General features: G+C 40.8%; 1 protein-coding gene across 1 annotated transcript in view; it reads left to right on the top strand.

Annotated features, from left to right (window-relative positions):
* The window catches only part of LOC124866761 (SH3 and multiple ankyrin repeat domains protein 2-like), a 317,419-nt gene that overhangs the window by 166,019 nt on the left and 132,298 nt on the right, over window positions 1-19,102 (top strand). The window contains exon 12 of the mRNA XM_047362701.1: window positions 5,613-5,679. Within this exon, the coding sequence (XP_047218657.1) occupies window positions 5,613-5,679 (67 nt within the window). The remainder of the gene's footprint in view (window positions 1-5,612; window positions 5,680-19,102) is intronic.

Below are 19,102 nucleotides of genomic sequence, written 5' to 3'. Positions count from 1 at the left end.
GGGTCGGTGGTTTCCCTGAGGTTCAAGAAGTACTGAAACAGAACCACTACCCGTCCTGTTTAACAGCATCAGTTGTGCAACTGAGCAGCACAACTGATGATGTGTACTTGTCACCTGTTTTGGATGTGACTGGATGCTGTGATTTACACCGGGTTACTGTCATCTACTTCAAACAGACAAATTCCTTAAAATATTCCAGAAATCTCTTGTCAAGACCACTTGACATCCTGCAAGCGGGATCCTATGTTACCTTAAGGCAGTTCTGATTGTCACTTTTCTTTTGCAAATTCAACTCCGTCCCTCAGGATGTCCAGGAGGATTTTGGCAGCACACAGACTGTTCAGCTCCGACTGTTGTTTCCTTTCCTTCTGGTACATCAAGTATCTAAATATTTCTTCATGTTTTCTGCTTTTCTAAAGGTCACAATTAAGTGTCGTCTAAAATTACATGGAAATATTTGGATCTATAGACCTAACCTTAAGTTGTGGAACCATTTTCTCAAGTTACTGCATGATCTTATTCAAATACAGCTGCTGGTCAGGAATCAACAAGTATTCAACTAAAAAACAAAGTGAAATATGGTCAATTGTATTAATGGTGTAAAATAGATAAAACCTGTACTTTCAGGCAGATAACAGTGATATGTTTCCTGCTGATGCCGTTTGTGCTGTCCTTATATTCCTGTTTAATAGATTCTGATCACGTCTCTGCTGTTTGACTCAGAAGCTGAAAACTTGAGGAGTCGCTGATCTTTAGATGTATGAGTCTGTTTTTTCTAATCTGAGCAGAAAATGTTGAGTTAATCCTCTGAAAACCATCATGATTTGGTGAGTTTTTTAGCAAACCTTTGAGTTGGTAAAAATATTGTTTTTCAAGTTTTCCTGCTCTAGTATAATTCCAGTCTATATTGACCTGTGGTTTAGTTTTACCTGAGCCCTGGTTCCTCCTCTGAAGGACCTTTCTACCTCTGCTGGTGTTCCACTTGGCTGAAAGAGGCTTTAAAAGCTGCTCCACATCTTTCCCATCCCCCTCCAGCTATACACAACCATTTGTCTCCCTGACAACCAGCGGAGACCACAAAAAGAATCGACGTGGGGGCGGCCATGGCAGTAGTGGTGTTGATTGTGGGCAGCAGGATGATAATGAGAGATAAATTGTGACTGCGTTTCCTGCAGCTCATTGGCTGCCTGCTTCCTGATCACTCTAAGATTAAAAGAGACTTTAAAGCGCCCCCTGCTGCTTCTGCAAATCCACCTTTGTATATGTGTATATTGTATATATGTATTTATGGACATAAGGATATATGCAGAATATATCTTATAACACAAGAAAACAAAAAAGAAACCCAGAGAGCAAAGTGTACTGGAGTCAGATTCCTTGTTTGTTGTATGTACGAACCTGGCAATAAAGCTGATTCTGATTCTGTTTACTTGTTTTGGGGTTTATGTTTTAGTGGTGCTTCATTCAATTCAATTCAATTCAAAAATACTTTATTAATCCCAAAGGGAAACTAAATGTTGTCGTAGCTCACAGGTGTAGGTGTCTTCAAAGAGTCGTTGTAGATGCTGATGGCTGTGGGCAGGAAGGATCTCCTGTAGCGCTCCGTCTTACAGCAGATCTGAAGAAGCCTCTGACTGAAGACACTCTGTTGTTGTAGGACAGTCTCATGAAGAGGATGCTCAGGGTTCTCCATAATGTTCATTTTATGAAGAATCCGTCTTTCCACAATGATCTCCAGAAGTTCCAGAGGAGTCCCCAGAACAGAACCAGCCTTTTTTATCAGCTTGTTGAGCTTTTTTAAGTCCCTGGTTCTGATGCTGCTTCCCCAGCAGATGATGGTAGAAGAGATCAGACTTTCCACAACAGACTTATAGAAGATATGCAGCATCTTGCTGCAAACACCAAAGGACCTAAGCTTCCTCAAGAAGTACAGTCTGCTCTGTCCCTTCTTGTAGATGGCTTCACAGTTGCATCTCCACTCTAGTCTGTTGTCCAGGTGAACACCGAGGTATTTATACTCCTCCACCACCTCCACTTCTTCTACCATGATAGAAATAGTTTTTGACTTATTCCTGTTTCTCTTAAAATCTACAATCATCTCCTTTGTTTTAGTCACGTTCAAAATGAGATGATTGTTTCCACACCATGACACAAAGTGGTCCACCACCTTCCTGTACTCAGCTTCTTGTCCATCTCTGATCCACCCCACGACTGCAGAATCATCCGAGTATTTCTGCAGATGACAGGAGTCTGTCTTGTACTGGAAGTCTGAGGCGTACAGAGTGAAAAGGAATGGTGAGAGTACCGTCCCCTGTGGTGCTCCTGTGCTGCTGACTACCTGGTTAGACTCACAACCCTTCAGTCTCACAAACTGTGGTCTGTTTGTCAGGTAGTCTTTGATCCAGGAGATTGTTGAGGCCTCTCAACTATGAACTATGAACTCTGTTCTAAATCGGCAGAAGGATGGAAGATGAGTTTCTACTGTGCCTCAAATGTTTGATTCAGGTGAAGATTTGGGGACTCATCTAGAAACTCTGTTAGTTTCACAGAGAAACGTTTACCTCAGGTTCTTATTACTGACGTCAGCGCTGTGAAAATGTCTGCGTTTCATTTCAGAGTTAAATGTCCACAATCCTCTGCTGCGTGACATGACCAAACAGATACCACAAACCAACCCCCTCTCCTCCTGAAACGCAAATGGCAACAACCTGGAAAAAAACATCAGTTGTTAATATCGACCCAGTTTTACTTATGGGACCGGTACTAGTATGTTAAAAGTTGACTAACATCGGCTGATACCGATATTACTCAGATATAGTGTGCATCCCTGCAGAAAAACAATAAAATCCAAGTAATATTACAATTCAATGATTGGTAAAAACCAGATGTCAGGAAGGCTTGAACATGTGAGCGGATTACTGGTTTTATTATGTTTGGGCTGGTCTTGATGTACAGCACTGGTTCTGGAAACAAACTCACTGAAGCTGGACTTGAGAAAGCCCAGCTGCAGAGTTTCTCATAACTTCCCATCTCAGGATCACAACACTGATGTTTAGCTTCATTAATAATGCAGCAGCATCTCTGCATTTTAAAGCTGGAGATGCTTTGACTCTTTGGGCTCATGTGTCTTTCAGCACCTCCAGTTTTCCACCTTTTTGGAGTTCTGAGTTTGGTTCAGGATTGCGTGCTGCACCGAAGCTCTGTTGGCCTATCAGGCTACAGGGATATGTAGCAGGAAGTGATGCGCTTGTGCAGCAAAGAAAATTTACTGTCTTTATTAAAGAGTTGTTCAACATTTATACATTAAATCAATGACAGAATCTTATACTCCTTTGAAAAATGGCTTCTCACAGAGCTGAATATGCTGAGTCTATAAAGTCTTTGTTTTTGAACAGCAAGTGATTCTGTTTCTGCACTGGTGAATATTTGTTTTGTTTGATGCTGAATATCATCCACTTCCAACAAAAAAACACTCAAAGGTCTGCTCAGTTCCTGGTTATACAAAACACCAATATCCAGCATGCACCATAAATCTGACCTGCCAGAAATGCCCCACATTTTGCCTCTATTTTACTATTTTGCACATTGCTTTCAGTTTAACTGCTGAAAATGTGTCAGTGATCCAATGAATCATTAACTGAAAGATCAAACATTGGAGTAGAACCCAGGAGATTCAGGAGAAGAGCCCAATGCAAAATTTAAGTGCATTCAATTAGGTTGTGTGCCATTAATCAGAGTATAATATGTGCATTACATGCGGTAAGTAGTTGTTCATGTGTCTCGAGTCACTGAGGAAAATAAAGCTGGTTTCTTCCTGCCGTTGAATTTAAGGTCTTCTCTTGCAGAACAGCACAGTCACAGATTCGTCACACTATGTGGCATGTGCTCTGGGAGATCCTTAGAATGAGTGGGAGATCCAGCCAATTCTCAGCATCCGTCCCCTCCTCCATCCGCTTCTGAGGAAACAGATTTTGCTCCCCGAATACACTAAAAATATACATTTACTGACATGCTTTTTATTTAAGAGGAAGCCTTTTTCCTCAGATTATAAAACCTATAAATGCAGCTGGCTAAATATTCAGGATACGTCACATTGATGGAAAGCCTCCCTTTGTGTCTTCCGTCACCTCTTTTTCCCAGAAACAACGTTGATGAGGTCTTCAATGCAGCAAACATGGAAATGTTCCCACTCCATAGCTCTGCTTTAATAACACACACCTGCTGTCCAACTCTCTCCTCTCTCTGAATATTTGTTGCCCAGGAAGCAGAGCAGGCATTCTTACATAATGCTTCTGGTGTGTGTGTGTGTGTGTGTGTGTGTGTGTGAGTGCTCAGCACACAGAATAAAGTGGACAGGTCTGTTTTACCTTTGCTGAGATGATGATCTTTACCTGAGACTTGAGTTCTTCTAACTCAAATCTTCTGGGTCGAGCACAGAACCATCTGGGTCACTGACCATTTAAAAATCTATGAGTCCAACAGTTTGATATCTCTCTACTGCCTCCTAGTGGACAAACATTGTTGACGCTGGTATGATTCTGTATTCTTGATGCCTGACATAAAATCACCCTCACTGTGCAGGAGAGTCTAATAATGAATACATTGGTACATATTTATTTGTTTTAGCTATAATTGTACCTAAAATACCCGGTTCTTTGTTCTCAGAGCAAAAAGAAGTTAAAGTTAAGAATAAAGTGGAAAAAGAGAAGCAAATGTTTTTTCATTCTTTGGCTTAAAATATGAGTAACCATGAGGGGGCGCTGCACTCTTAAAGAAGTTTGTCTTGTGGATTTTTTGTGGATTTGCAGTGAGCTCAAAGCAAAACACACAAAGAAGATCAAAATAATTGAAATAGACAGATTGCTGTTAATCCCCCAGGTACAACAAGAATACAATGTATGATTTCTTTAATATTGATTTTCTTCCAAATAAGCAGGTGACACACCAGTACATCATAACTACCTTTAGAGGTAAAAGGTCGTGCATGCGATGTCATTGTTTATGTTTCACAATAGCTGGCAGAGACAGTCCCTCTATGAGAAGCATGAGTCGCAGAGTGATTGGGTGGCCACGCGTGCATTATTACATGTCTACAGTATTTCCTGTAGAAGATCTGACAGCTTAAAGAGAACCTGCAGGTCCAGTTTGTACCGAAACATTCAGAGCCTAAATCTAAGAGCTGCTTGAGAACAGACAAAATGACCTACATGTGATATCGCTACATGAGGAGATGAAACTCAGGTTGCAGGAGTTGAAGTTACAGGGTCATAATTTTGAGTAAAGTACATCATCACACTTTCAGCAGAACATTCTGTGATAAAACGTAAATAAGTAACTGTTTGTGTAAAAACTTTAAGTTTCTCTGCATTATGCGGTGTCAGGATGCAATGGCCTTAGTGATCATTGTGGAAGGAAACCTGGACATTTGACTTGTGTAAACTGCACTTTATGCATTGTGTGAATCTTGATTACTGGATTGTTTTTAATGAATAAAAAGTTCAGTTTAAAACAAAAATCAATTATGTGTCAGTAACAAACGTAATTGGACTGAAAATAGAACATCCAATAAATCCTTTTTTTCTTCTCTACGTTTCTTGTTTTCCTCTCTGCAGGTAGCCATTATTGCTGGAAACTTTGAGCTCGCTGAACTCATCAAGAACCACAAAGACTCTGATATAGGTGAGTCCGGAGCCCCTCCTTCCCTATTATCCGCCCCAGCCCGCTCTTCCATCGCCGCTGAGCTGAATCTCTCTTCCTGAATCTCACTTGGGATACATTTCAAATCCCCCGATTTTTTCATCCTCCTAAATGACTTTCCTCTATAATCCTCCATGCTGGATTATCAATGGGTTGCCGTGGGAACCAAAGTTTATCCTCACCCCAGCACAATCCCTATGCTGATTCGACCGGGAGTCCTCAGGTGTCAGGATGAGGGAGGTTCGTCCAGCAGGAGCGGATTGGTTGATGTTCTGATTTCATTTCATTTTACTTCATTCAAATATTCTGTTTTCATGTGTTCTGATCGTGTTTGGAGCTGTGGTGGAGCTGATTGGAAATAATTAACTCCGATATGGTTTGATTTGTCGTGTTGTTTCCAGTCCTTCTTTCAAAAACTATTGTTTATTAATTTCAAACAATTCTGGAAGGTTATGTTTCCATCTGTTGGTTTGGGATGGGTGATGTTGAAGTAATATTCACTCTTACAAGCTGTGCTGTGTGGTAAGTGCATCCTGAACTTCACAGAACCAACCGTTAAGGTCATGGATCCAAATATAAGCCTGACTTGCATTTAGTTTGCGTAAGTAACCGGTCCAGGAAGGAAACTCAGACATCTTTATCGACAGCGATATTCTCCAGATCCTCCTGAGGGATCCCTAGGTGTTCCCAGGCCAGAAGGGATAGCAGTGGAATGGCGGTAGGAAGCTACAGCTGACATGAACAGGTTGTTATGAGCTATAACATCCCATAATAATCCACCAACGTCACTGGCAAATAATAAAACTCATCCTTTCACAGTTAAAACAGTCTGGAGCTCACACACCAGCTTCCTTTCACTCTTCATTACAGGAGATAAAAACTGGTTCTAAGACTCGAGTCTGTGACCATGAGTCCAAGTCAAGGCTGAAGTCATTGGGGCACAAGTCTGAGTTGAGTCTGTTATTTTGTGATTTAAATGCAACTCGAGTCAGAGACTCAAACTGGGACCAGAGTTTAACCACAACAGACCAAAGTAATGTCTTCATTACTGCAGATGAGGCTCTGATCTCCCACTCTATCCTGTCATCACTCAGGAACCAGAATCACCTCAGTAACAAGGTTTGGGCCTTGATGGGTTCCCCAGTGGAAAACTAAAAAAGAAAGAAAACTGACTCCTATAAATATTTTCTCTCTGATGATATAAACCCAACATTATTCATGTTTTATCTCGTCGTCTTCACTTTAGTAACTTATGTTCATTCCTGCATTTCAGGCTATAACACAAAATACATGGTTGGTGTTACAATAGTGACATTTAAGTGTTTATTTTCTGTTGAAGGACTGAGTCTCTGAAGAACTAAGATGTTTAGAAGATATCCAATTGGACAGTTGAGAGAAAATAATTCAACTAATTCAAATCAATCTTCCGTAGAGAAAGACTGGAAAACCTTTGCAGATTTCTGCTTCTGCAGGGCAGAAGGATATACTTTTGTTAATTTTGATGATTGTGATTTATAGTTACTGAAAACCCAAAATTCAGTTCCTCAGAAAATATTGCATAATACTAATCAAAAAACACAGTTTTTAATAAAAAAAACTTGGAGTTATGGCCTACATAATCTTGGGAAAGACTACTGATGAGACTGTTGTCCATCAAATGGTCACTGAGAACCTCCACCAGGAGGGGGTTGTGACTATGAACCTGAAAATATTATTTAATATTTAATATTAATATTTTATCAAATAATATTCCGGTCTGTTAAGGGTTGTCCTGTGAATACCAGCCCAGTAAGGCGATGGTTTTAGGACAAAATAGAAAGGTGTGAGACGAACTCTGACATTATTGAACAGCATAAACTCTGCACATATATGGAATGAATTCACACAATTTCTTAAAATACAGGTCCTTCTCAAAATATTAGCATATTGTGATAAAGTTCATTATTTTCCATAATGTCATGATGAAAATTTAACATTCATATATTTTAGATTCATTGCACACTAACTGAAATATTTCAGGTCATTTATTGTCTTAATACGGATGATTTTGGCATACAGCTCATGAAAACCCAAAATTCCTATCTCACAAAATTAGCATATTTCATCCGACCAATAAAAGAAAAGTGTTTTTAATACAAAACACGTCAACCTTCAAATAATCATGTACAGTTATGCACTCAATACTTGGTTGGGAATCCTTTGGCAGAAATGACTGCTTCAATACGGCGTGGCATGGAGCCAATCAGCCTGTGGCACTGCTGAGGTCTTATGGAGGCCCAGGATGCTTCGATAGCGGCCTTTAGCTCATCCAGAGTGTTGGGTCTTGAGTCTCTCAACGTTCTCTTCACAATATCCCACAGATTCTCTATGGGGTTCAGGTCAGGAGAATTGTCCGGCCAATTGAGCACAGTGATACCATGGTCAGTAAACCATTTACCAGTGGTTTTGGCACTGTGAGCAGGTGCCAGGTTGTGCTGAAAAATGAAATCTTCATCTCCATAAAGCTTTTCAACAGATGGAAGCAGGAAGTGCTCCAAAATCTCCTGATAGCTAGCTGCATTGACCCTGCCCTTGATAAAACACAGTGGACCAACACCAGCAGCTGACACGGCACCCCAGACCATCACTGACTGTGGGTACTTGACACTGGACTTCTGGCATTTTGGCATTTCCTTCTCCCCAGTCTTCCTCCAGACTCTGGCACCTTGCTTTCCGAATGATATGCAGAATTTGCTTTCATACGAAAAAAGTATTTTGGACCACTGAGCAACAGTCCAGTGCTGCTTCTCTGTAGCCCAGGTCTGGGGAGTGCGGCACCTGTAGCCCATTTCCTGCACACGCCTGTGCACGGTGGCTCTGGATGTTTCTACTCCAGACTCAGTCCACTGCTTCCGCAGGTCCCCCAAGGTCTGGAATCGGCCCTTCTCCACAATCTTCCTCAGGGTCCGGTCACCTCTTCTCGTTGTGCAGCGTTTTCTGCCACACCTTTTCCTTCCCACAGACTTCCCACTGAGGTGCCTTGATACAGCACTCTGGGAACAGCCTATTCGTTCAGAAATTTCTTTCTGTGTCTTACCCTCTTGCTTGAGGGTGTCAATAGTGGCCTTCTGGACAGCAGTCAGGTCGGCAGTCTTACCCATGATTGGGGTTTTGAGTGATGAACCAGGCTGGGAGTTTTAAAAGCCTCAGGAATCTTTTGCAGGTGTTTAGAGTTAACTCGATGATTCAGATGATTAGGTTCATAGCTTGTTTAGAGACCCTTTTAATGATATGCTAATTTTGTGAGATAGGAATTTTGGGTTTTCATGAGCTGTATGCCAAAATCATCCGTATTAAGACAATAAAAGACCTGAAATATTTCAGTTAGTGTGCAATGAATCTAAAATATATGAATGTTAAATTTTCATCATGACATTATGGAAAATAATAAACTCTATCACAATATGCTAATATTTTGAGAAGGACCTGTACAAGAATTTATTAATAAAAATAAGTCAACTCAAAGTCAAACATATTTCAATCAACAAACTCTTTACTTTGCTAAAACAATTCAACTAAACTACCAAGCAGAATTAAAGAATAATGAAGACTAATGGACTATGTACAATATAAACAAGTTGATTAAAGATGATTGATAATTATGACCAAAAAGAGTGATGCAACATTACCATGCAATGTTTATGTTTGAGAACCAAGGATTATCTTGAAGAATCTGGAAATGAAGTTAAGTTAGTCTTGGAACTAACTTAGGAAATAATCAGTACACCTTGCACCAAGATAGCTGAGTTTCACAAACAAAACCAAACTTCATAAAATGAAAAACGTTCAGATCATTTCATCCTAAATATCTCTCTGCCCAAACCTTAACCTCATTTGAAACGTGTTGAGGAGAAGTTGTCTGGGCGACGATGACGTTTGAAGAAAGCTCCATGAACAAAGGATTAGCTTCCAGCTGACCTCCGGAGCAGTGGCTGGGCGGCCGCTCTGTCGGGGCCGACCAAACTGCACGTTACCACGGTGATGTGGCTACTTGTTGTCCTTCTCTCAGGCAGGGAAACCGCTCCACTCGGCTTCGTAGAGACCGCGTCTCTACTGGGGAACTCTCTGGAACACAGTTTGCTTCTGCAGGCCTCAGAGAGAAAGTAAAGCAATGCTTATACCTTAATTTCCCCCTTTTTATGAATGAATACCGGGTACACAAACAGTTATTCACTCGTACTTAACTCAGTGGATATGATTGATGATCGTATGACACCCTTGGATCCAGTTGGAGAGTTTATGTCTGTTTGCCAGCAAAGAGAGACTAGCGCGCTGTCTCCCCGGCCAGCCTCGCATGGAGTCCGGGTGGTAGAGAAAGGATGTAGCAAGAGCGGGGCTTTTATGTGGACAGTGACGTCACAGGAACTCCGCAGTTACCCCGTTTCCTGGCTGTGCCGGAAGTAGGTTAATGCAATTTATTTTGAAAGTTCCAGGAAAGTTTGTACTGGCCTTTCACGTTGTAACCATGGCTGTGGGTCCCAACAAGGGTTCACAGAAACTACCTCTTGTTGCCCTAATTTAACAATACTGTGCAGCTGTTGGTGACAGAAATGAGAAAACTCAAAACAAATGGTTAATTGGAGTTAATCTCCTTTTGTTGCTTATTAAGCTCAGGAAAACATCAGATTGTTGGGTCAGGTTAACATCTGGTGAAATGACAGTTCACATTTACTACCTGAAACCACTGAAATCAGCACCAAACATCGCTGGCCTCCATTTTTGTAGCACAAAGACGGATCAGAGATTACAGGCCCAGAAAAATGAGAAAAGATAAACAGACAAATAAATAAAATGTAGACGATGGAGGGATGTGAAAGATGAGTCGGAGGGAGGGAGTAATCTAATCTGAAGATGTAATCCTGCTGTTGTTGACCTCATCATCAGGCTCACACAGCAGCGACCTGATGAAAGTGGAACACGATCAAAACCTCCCTGCTGTTAACATCTGTTGGGGCCCGTCCCTCCATTCGGACGGTGTTCCAGTCAGAAGCACGCGCCTTTGATTCTAAACCCAAACAGGGATTCATTCATCACATTGGATGCTTTCTTAGGCTGCTGATTGTCTAATGGGATATCCTTACTACTGCATCCTTGCTTGGCTGCCATGGGTTTAAACCTGTGGTAAAGGTTGGTCCGACCCAAACCAACCCTCACCCCCTTTATTTACCACCCGTGTCTTTCTACCCGTTTCAGACGCTAAAGAAAAGCCACCTTCTCTGTTAAACCTCATCCTGGTTCAAAGCAGCGTTGGTGCTTCTGAGTTTGGATTAGTGTGTTTGTGTCTAATCACAGTAAACTTGTGGATTTCACTGTTTTTATTTGTTGCCAATGATGTACGAGTTCAGCTGCGTGAGTTTATTTTTTGACGTCACTGATTTTAAGACCTGAACATCAGCTACCAGCGATGTTGCAGAACAATCACCTGGTTTGTAGTTCTAAAATTCCCTGCAATTAATCCAAAACATAAATTTCAACCAGTGAAAGGTTTGGGCTTCTTTTTATTATGTGGAAATAATGGTTAATTGTCGGTTATTAAGTGGCTGTTGAAGCCAAACGAGGAAAAGTTTGAGTTTGTGTTTTTTTTTTTCAAATAGCCAAATATTTGCTCCTCGGTTCCCTCCTTTATTTGAAAGGACTCTAGGTTCATGGAAAACAGCAAACAAAAAAAATCCATTTAGAAACATAAATGCAACTGAAATGGTTCTTTATACACAAACTATATTGACTGATAATTTTCACCATCCAGAAGAAAAGGCTAAATGGTTCCTCCTCTTCTTCTAATACTAAATATAATAATTCCTGTGAGATATTACAAACTTTTGATGGAGGTTCTATGAACTGCTAAAAGAGGTTCTTCAAGTTTTTTCAAACTGAACATTTGCTCCTCGGTTGCAGATTTATTTAAAGCTGGAACTCATGTTTAGCCTGAATACAGGTCCTTCTCAAAATATTAGCATATTGTGATAAAGTTCATTATTTTCCATAATGTTATGATGAAAATTTAACATTCATATATTTTAGATTCATTGCACACTAACTGAAATATTTCAGGTCTTTTATTGTCTTAATACGGATGATTTTGGCATACAGCTCATGAAAACCCAAAATTCCTATCTCACAAAATTAGCATATCATTAAAAGGGTCTCTAAACGAGCTATGAACCTAATCATCTGAATCAACGAGTTAACTCTAAACACCTGCAAAAGATTCCTGAGGCCTTTAAAACTCCCAGCCTGGTTCATCACTCAAAACCCCAATCATGGGTAAGACTGCCGACCTGACTGCTGTCCAGAAGGCCACTATTGACACCCTCAAGCAAGAGGGTAAGACACAGAAAGACATTTCTGAACGAATAGGCTGTTCCCAGAGTGCTGTATCAAGGCCCCTCAGTGGGAAGTCTGTGGGAAGGAAAAAGTGTGGCAGAAAACGCTGCACAACGAGAAAAGGTGACCAGACCCTGAGGAAGATTGTGGAGAAGGGCCGATTCCAGACCTTGGGGGACCTGCGGAAGCAGTGGACTGAGTCTGGAGTAGAAACATCCAGAGCCACCGTGCACAGGCGTGTGCAGGAAATGGGCTACAGGTGCCGCATTCCCCAGGTCAAGCCACTTTTGAACCAGAAACAGCGGCAGAAGCGCCTGACCTGGGCTACAGAGAAGCAGCAATGGACTGTTGCTCAGTGGTCCAAAGTACTTTTTTCAGATGAAAGCAAATTCTGCATGTCATTCGGAAATCAAGGTGCCAGAGTCTGGAGGAAGACTGGGGAGAAGGAAATGCCAAAATGCCAGAAGTCCAGTGTCAAGTACCCACAGTCAGTGATGGTCTGGGGTGCCGTGTCAGCTGCTGGTGTTGGTCCACTGTGTTTTATCAAGGGCAGGGTCAATGCAGCTAGCTATCAGGAGATTTTGGAGCACTTCATGCTTCCATCTGCTGAAAAGCTTTATGGAGATGAAGATTTCATTTTTCAGCACGACCTGGCACCTGCTCACAGTGCCAAAACCACTGGTAAATAGTTTACTGACCATGGTATCACTGTGCTCAATTGGCCTGCCAACTCTCCTGACCTGAACCCCATAGAGAATCTGTGGGATATTGTGAAGAGAACGTTGAGAGACTCAAGACCCAACACTCTGGATGAGCTAAAGGCCGCTATCGAAGCATCCTGGGCCTCCATAAGACCTCAGCAGTGCCACAGGCTGATTGCCTCCATGCCACGCCGCATTGAAGCAGTCATTTCTGCAAGAGGATTCCTGACCAAGTATTGAGTGCATAACTGTACATGATTATTTGAAGGTTGACGTTTTTTGTATTAAAAACACTTTTCTTTTATTGGTCGGATGAAATATGCTAATTTTGTGAGATATGAATTTTGGGTTTTCATGAGCTGTATGCCAAAATCATCCGTATTAAGACAATAAAAGACCTGAAATATTTCAGTTAGTGTGCAATGAATCTAATATATATGAATGTTAAATATTCATCATGACATTATGGAAAATAATGAACTTTATCACAATATGCTAATATTTTGAGAAGGACCTGTATAAGAAACGATAAAATGTTGATCAAAATCTCCAGTTTAATAGAAATATTTTTGGTTTCATTGTGGACATGTTGATTTCTAGTCCTAGTGAGTGTTAACTACAAGCTAATCTGCTGGAGTTTCTTCGAACTGGAAAAGAAGTTTCAACAAACTGCTGAAGAAGGGTCTAAGACCTGCTCAAGTAGCCTCTACAAGCTAAGCTGCTGGAGTTTCCTCCAATTGGTTAAAAAGGCTCTATGAACTGCTGAGGGAGTTTCTACGAACTGGTGAAAGAGGTTCTTCGAGCTAATGATAGAGGTTCTACAAAATGCTGAAGGCTGTTCTACAAGCTGCTGGAGGTTCTTCAGACTGGTCAAGGAGCTTCTATGAAATGCTGAAGGAGGTTGTAATCCATCCAATATTCCCTTCAGCTCAGCAGGTTTTTGGGTTCTGTTGTCCACTTCTAGTTCCTCAGTTCTGTTTTAGTACAGTTCCAGTGTTTCCATTTTAACCCAATCTGCCCAGTTTAATCCATTTATCCATAAAATACAAACTTGAGATGAGATATTATGATCATCTCTTTATTTTTCAGTGCTTAGTGTGTTGCAGCTTTTAAAGGTTTTATTGTTTGATGTTGCATGTTTTGCTCTGAGAACAAAGATTGTTGCAGACAAAATAGTTTTTGGGTCTTTAAAGTCATTTAAATTATGTCAGTGATTTAGGTTTTACAGATTTAAAGTGAAAATGAGCTTCTGCATCAGTCATATTTTACTTATTGGATGACAACAAAGGCCTTATAAATCCCAGACAGTGTTTTAGCACAGATGTGCATTTGGATACTGCGGTTATTAATGCAGACAGGGTGAATTATTCACATTACACATTCTGGTTTGATCCAATTAGCAGAAGGTGCAAAATATTATCTCACATCTGATGAGACAACCCAAATATTTTATTTGGAGAGACATTCATTCAGAAGGCTGCTGCTTAGAACAGGTTGAAACTCATGGACCAGGACCGGCAATGAATAATTAACTCTGTGTGTTTTTTTTATCGCCTCAATAAGGTGATTATGAGCCTCATCAATCAGCCTATTCATCTGTTTGCTGTCATTTATTCTCATCCAGAGAGGTGAATAATCAAACCTCAGTTTTAACTATGTGAAGACGGTGAATTATTTCACCTGTGGGGTTAATTTTCTCAATGAGTTCCCGTTCTCAGACAGCAAGCTGTGGAGGCATTTCACAGAGAGTGCCACACATGTACCCTGATGTTCCACATGCATCAAACATATGAGCCTGACCTATATTCTGTATTTAGCCAGATATTAAAATCTTTGCACACAGAAACTAGAAAATAAGATCAAATGTGGTAAAAAGGAAAAACTCCACAAGCAATTAATTAATTTAAAGCCTGACAGAAGCTGGATCTTCTATTTATCTTTCATCAGACTCACCTTTGAATATGAGCTAAAAATACCAAGGGAATAATTAGTTCAGAACAATAAACCAAACCCTGAAAAAACCTTTGCCATGAACTCATGGTGGGTTTCCATTTTCTGCTGCAGATTACCACCGCTGAAAACAATAGCAGATAATCTCCAAAGCTGTCAGGATCTGAGGTCACAGCAGAGCTGCAACAGAAACAATAAAACCCAACAAATTAAAAGTAAAACATGACCCTGCTAGAATGAGCTTCAAAGACAAGTTTATTTAGCGTCTTTGGGTTCAAATTGAGCTGAAATGAGGCAGCTGCTGCAAACAGAAACTCTGAGGGTGAGGATGTTTGTAGAAGATATCTGTTGTTTCTCTCTTCCATACAGCTGTAAGCCAGCGTAAGAATAATTGACAGATGGGCATATTAGACCACCTGCTGCCAGCGTGTGATAATCTGACAGGGTGTCTGCATCGTCCCAACACACACACAGAAATCAGAAAACACACTCCGGCATCAGCATGCACTTTCAAAATGCTTTCACACTCATCCTTTTCCAGTTTTTTACAGGCTTTAGGGGAAGCTGTCAGATTGCTTCTGTTTTTCTGTGTGTGTCTCAGCTGCACCTGAACAGAGGCCTGCTGTCGACAGAAAAATAATTTTCCAAAAACCCCTGAGCTGGCTGGGACCCAGCAGGAACCCAGAACCCCTCCCTGTCATGCAGGACACAGAAGGGTCCATGTTTATGCATCAGGGTTTATTTATGCAGCGAGAGAGACTTTGGGCATGTTTTACATGTATTGAGAATTTTTTCTGCAAGAGCTCTGCAAGAAATAATGAAATAAAATTTTTTTTAAATGCTTTAGTTTCATATTTTTGGTTCAGTAAGTAGGGTTTTAGATTATAACTAAAAAGGGATGCATGCAGAAGGAGCTCTTATCGCGTATGGTGACACAATAAATGTGTGCAACAAAATTAAATCAATGCATTAAATTAGAAAAGAGAGAAACTCATGTAAAGAGATAAATTACGAACACATGATATGCATTATTGCACCGTTCTTATAAAATGTCATGTGTTTGCAGCATTAAGTGTGGTGATACAAGCTGTTCTTTCGTCCATTTCTTTGTTTTTTGAATTCTGTACCATCTGCCTGATTCAAAGAGTGGGTGTCCAAGGTGAGAAATATTCTTTATGTTGAATTTTGAGGCACTAGGAACAGTACAACTCCTTCAGTGTGGGAGAGGACAGCCGATTTCGTTCTTTTAATGATCCTCTGAAGCGCTGTCCTCTAAACCATTGTGTAGCTGCTTTACCACACACACGTATACAGGATGTTCTCAGTGGACCACCGATGAAAGAACACCAGTCTCTGGGAGATGATGCTTTTCCTCAGAACTTTGACGTTACACAATGTGTCAGGGAGGGCAACTGCTGTTAAACAAATGTTACTATTTTGAAACAGGCTAAATGATAAGAGTTGATATTCCAAGTTGTCTTTAGCATCTTATCTTAGCGATTAGCATCGTTAGGATGGACAGCATGAAGAAAAACAGCAGTCCTGTTTGAATTCCTTGGAGAGGGTCAATCCTTACCTCCGCTGAGTTTCCAGAAGGGCCCTGATGTTTTAAATCCAACTCCTTCCATGACAGAAAGAGGCTGAAAGCTTCTTTACTGTTTTAAATCCAGTCTGGCTGTGATCTGGTTTCTGGTTTGAAGTTTAAAGAACTCCTTACATCTCTGGGATTCCTCTGACTTCTAAACACTTCACTGGTACTGAAACCCTTCAATTTTCCTCCCACAGTAACAACTTCCGCACAGAAGAGTGTAATTGTCAGCACAACCTGGTAGCAGTTTCGTTCTGACCAGTCGGTTATCGATCACGCTGAAAATCTCCACATTTTCATCACCAGCTGATTGCTCAGTTCTTCTCTACAAATGATCATAGAGCCAGAGAGACCAGTACATTGAGACCTTCACCTTTTGCCCCTTCTCTAGCACAGTAGACCATAGAGAAACCATGACCCCTGCAGATGAAAGCCCTGATCCTTTTATGCTTCAGAAGGTTGTGTCCAGGATCTCAATGTTTCGGGCTTGAATTGATCTTAGCAGATCAGTTGAACTGGACAACAAGCAGCAGAAAATGGCAACAAAATAAACCAGTCTCATGGTTCAGTGTGAAGGTAAAAAGTTAATTTCATGGTTTCTGCTTGAATTCCAGTCAGTCTAACTTGCTTCCTGCAGTAAAACATCTAATGGTCCATTTAAAGTAAGGGCTGTTGGCTTTGTGACCCACAAAATAATCAAAACTAAAGTCTACAAATATCTCAGGAAACCACCTTCAAATAATGTGAAATATCCATAAAGTCTGAACCCATTTAGGTTTCTGCATCAGTACAGACATCTCTGAGCAGCTTCAGGTGCTCAAAGTCTCACTCTGGGATTTATTGCTGGTTTAGTGGCTGTAAAAGTAGTGCCGACTTTTGCCGTTTATGGAGGGGAGGAGGTTGGCCATGTGGTATCTGCTTGGTAATGTGACATTGATGGTGATGCAGTGCAGGATTGTGGGTAGTTTAACTGAAGCAGAGAAGTAATGTCAGTGTTGTGGTCATTTTTCACAGTGTTAAAAGGGTAGAGACATGTAGAAAATCATTAATTGGCCAAAACATCAACATAAATATTGAATATTGATATATACCCAAATGTGTGCATCCCTAATAAAAACCCTAACATGCTTTAAGCCACCCATCTAAACTCAGTTTGTAAAATGATCAGGGATTTTGAAATAGGATCACATAGTACACATGTTTTATTGCATAATTAGGTTGGATGTGTTTTTAACTGAACCTGATGGGAAAATCTTTTGCTTTCCAGCTTCTTGATCATTGACGCTACATGCAGCTACAAACGTTACTTTAAGAATGAATGTCGATTTTGTAATTTTTCATGAAGTCTGGATGTCTGCGGTTCCCTTAGTGAGCTACAAAAATAATTATAAAGTAATTTAAAGAACAGAAAGGCCTGATTGTGATTCAAGTATATTGGTACTGTTATTGTTCATGGACCCATACAGTCTTCCCTCTGGAAGGAGGCTGCAGTGCCTCAGAACCAAAACCACACGGCACAGAATCGGTTCTTTCCAACTGCAGCCGGGGTCCCCAAATGCATTTGACAGCAAGTCCAGAGATGATAGAAGGTTGTTAAACTGAAATAGGACATAATCTTTGCTTCCTTGCTGCACAAATCAGGCAACATTTAAAGCCTTTTATGTGAAACACCTGTATTGTGTTTGGCCAATCAGTGTCTTTAAAGAGATCATTTAAGAGGTCCAAACTTTTTCCCCCCACTTTAGAAAGATTTTAACTCATGCTGAACCAAAAAAAGGCTTGTTAATGTATTCACGTTTTACAGAACACAGCCACAGGGCTCTTAACTGGAACAGTTACAACATTTCCTGTTTCATCATTTTTTGATTCCCACTTCTCAGACTGTATGTCTCTGTCCTGTTAAAGATATAAAACATAACCCTCAGACAAGCTTCCAGAAATCATATAGTTCATGTATTTGTGTTTTATCTTTTCTACAGTTTTAATATTGCATTCAGTGCATTTGATGAAGCATTTTGAGGTTTTCACTTAAAGAAAGCTACATAAATGTACATTTATTTAGACTGCACCACGTCCAGTACAGGCAGGAGTAAACAAATCCAGATTTTCCTACATGCACTAGACATTATGGTGATGTTTAAGCAGAGAAGCATAAGACCAGAGTAAACTTGACTATTCTTCTTAACATAGAAGCACCTCTGTGTCATGATGGGTTCTGAACCAGGAGCCTCTAGAGCAGCATACAAGAGAGACAGGAAAGGTTTAAGCAAGTTTATTGAAAGTGTTTTTGTCAGGATTCCTTAGTCTGCGTGCTTCAGGGATCAGCTCACTAGGAAGGAGAAAGCAGTTGCCATCAGGCAGGTGGTTCTTAATGTTAAGGTAAGAGTTCCAGGCTTACTTGTAGATGAGTGTGTAGGTTCTGAGGAGTGGGCAAGCCACAGAGGCTGACAGAAAAGCATGCTGTGCCAGCAGCTTCCTCCAGATGATGGTCAAGCGAGGAGCGATCTTGCAATCTGATCATGTGGATCCTGAGTGATCCTTGGACTAAAGTAAGTTCACTGAGGTGTTTAACATTCAGCAGGAGGATCAACCACAGCGGGTTCTCCAGGAAGCGGGTTTGTTGACAGCCAGCAGGGTAAAAGCCAGAACCTTGGAGCACTTATTGTTGTCAGCAACCTTCAGGGAGGAACAGAGTTTGGGTTAGCAAAGGCTGGTTAACACAAAGACAAACACAGAGCAGGGTTTGTTGGTCTGATTACCACTCAGCAGCATAAACAATCAAAATCCTCCTCTTCTTCTTCTT

This window comes from Girardinichthys multiradiatus, chromosome 4 (assembly GCF_021462225.1).
Source record: "Girardinichthys multiradiatus isolate DD_20200921_A chromosome 4, DD_fGirMul_XY1, whole genome shotgun sequence".
Classification (NCBI taxonomy): domain Eukaryota; kingdom Metazoa; phylum Chordata; class Actinopteri; order Cyprinodontiformes; family Goodeidae; genus Girardinichthys; species Girardinichthys multiradiatus.
Note: the sequence above shows the minus strand (reverse complement) of the source record. Positions and strands in the feature narration are given on the sequence as shown.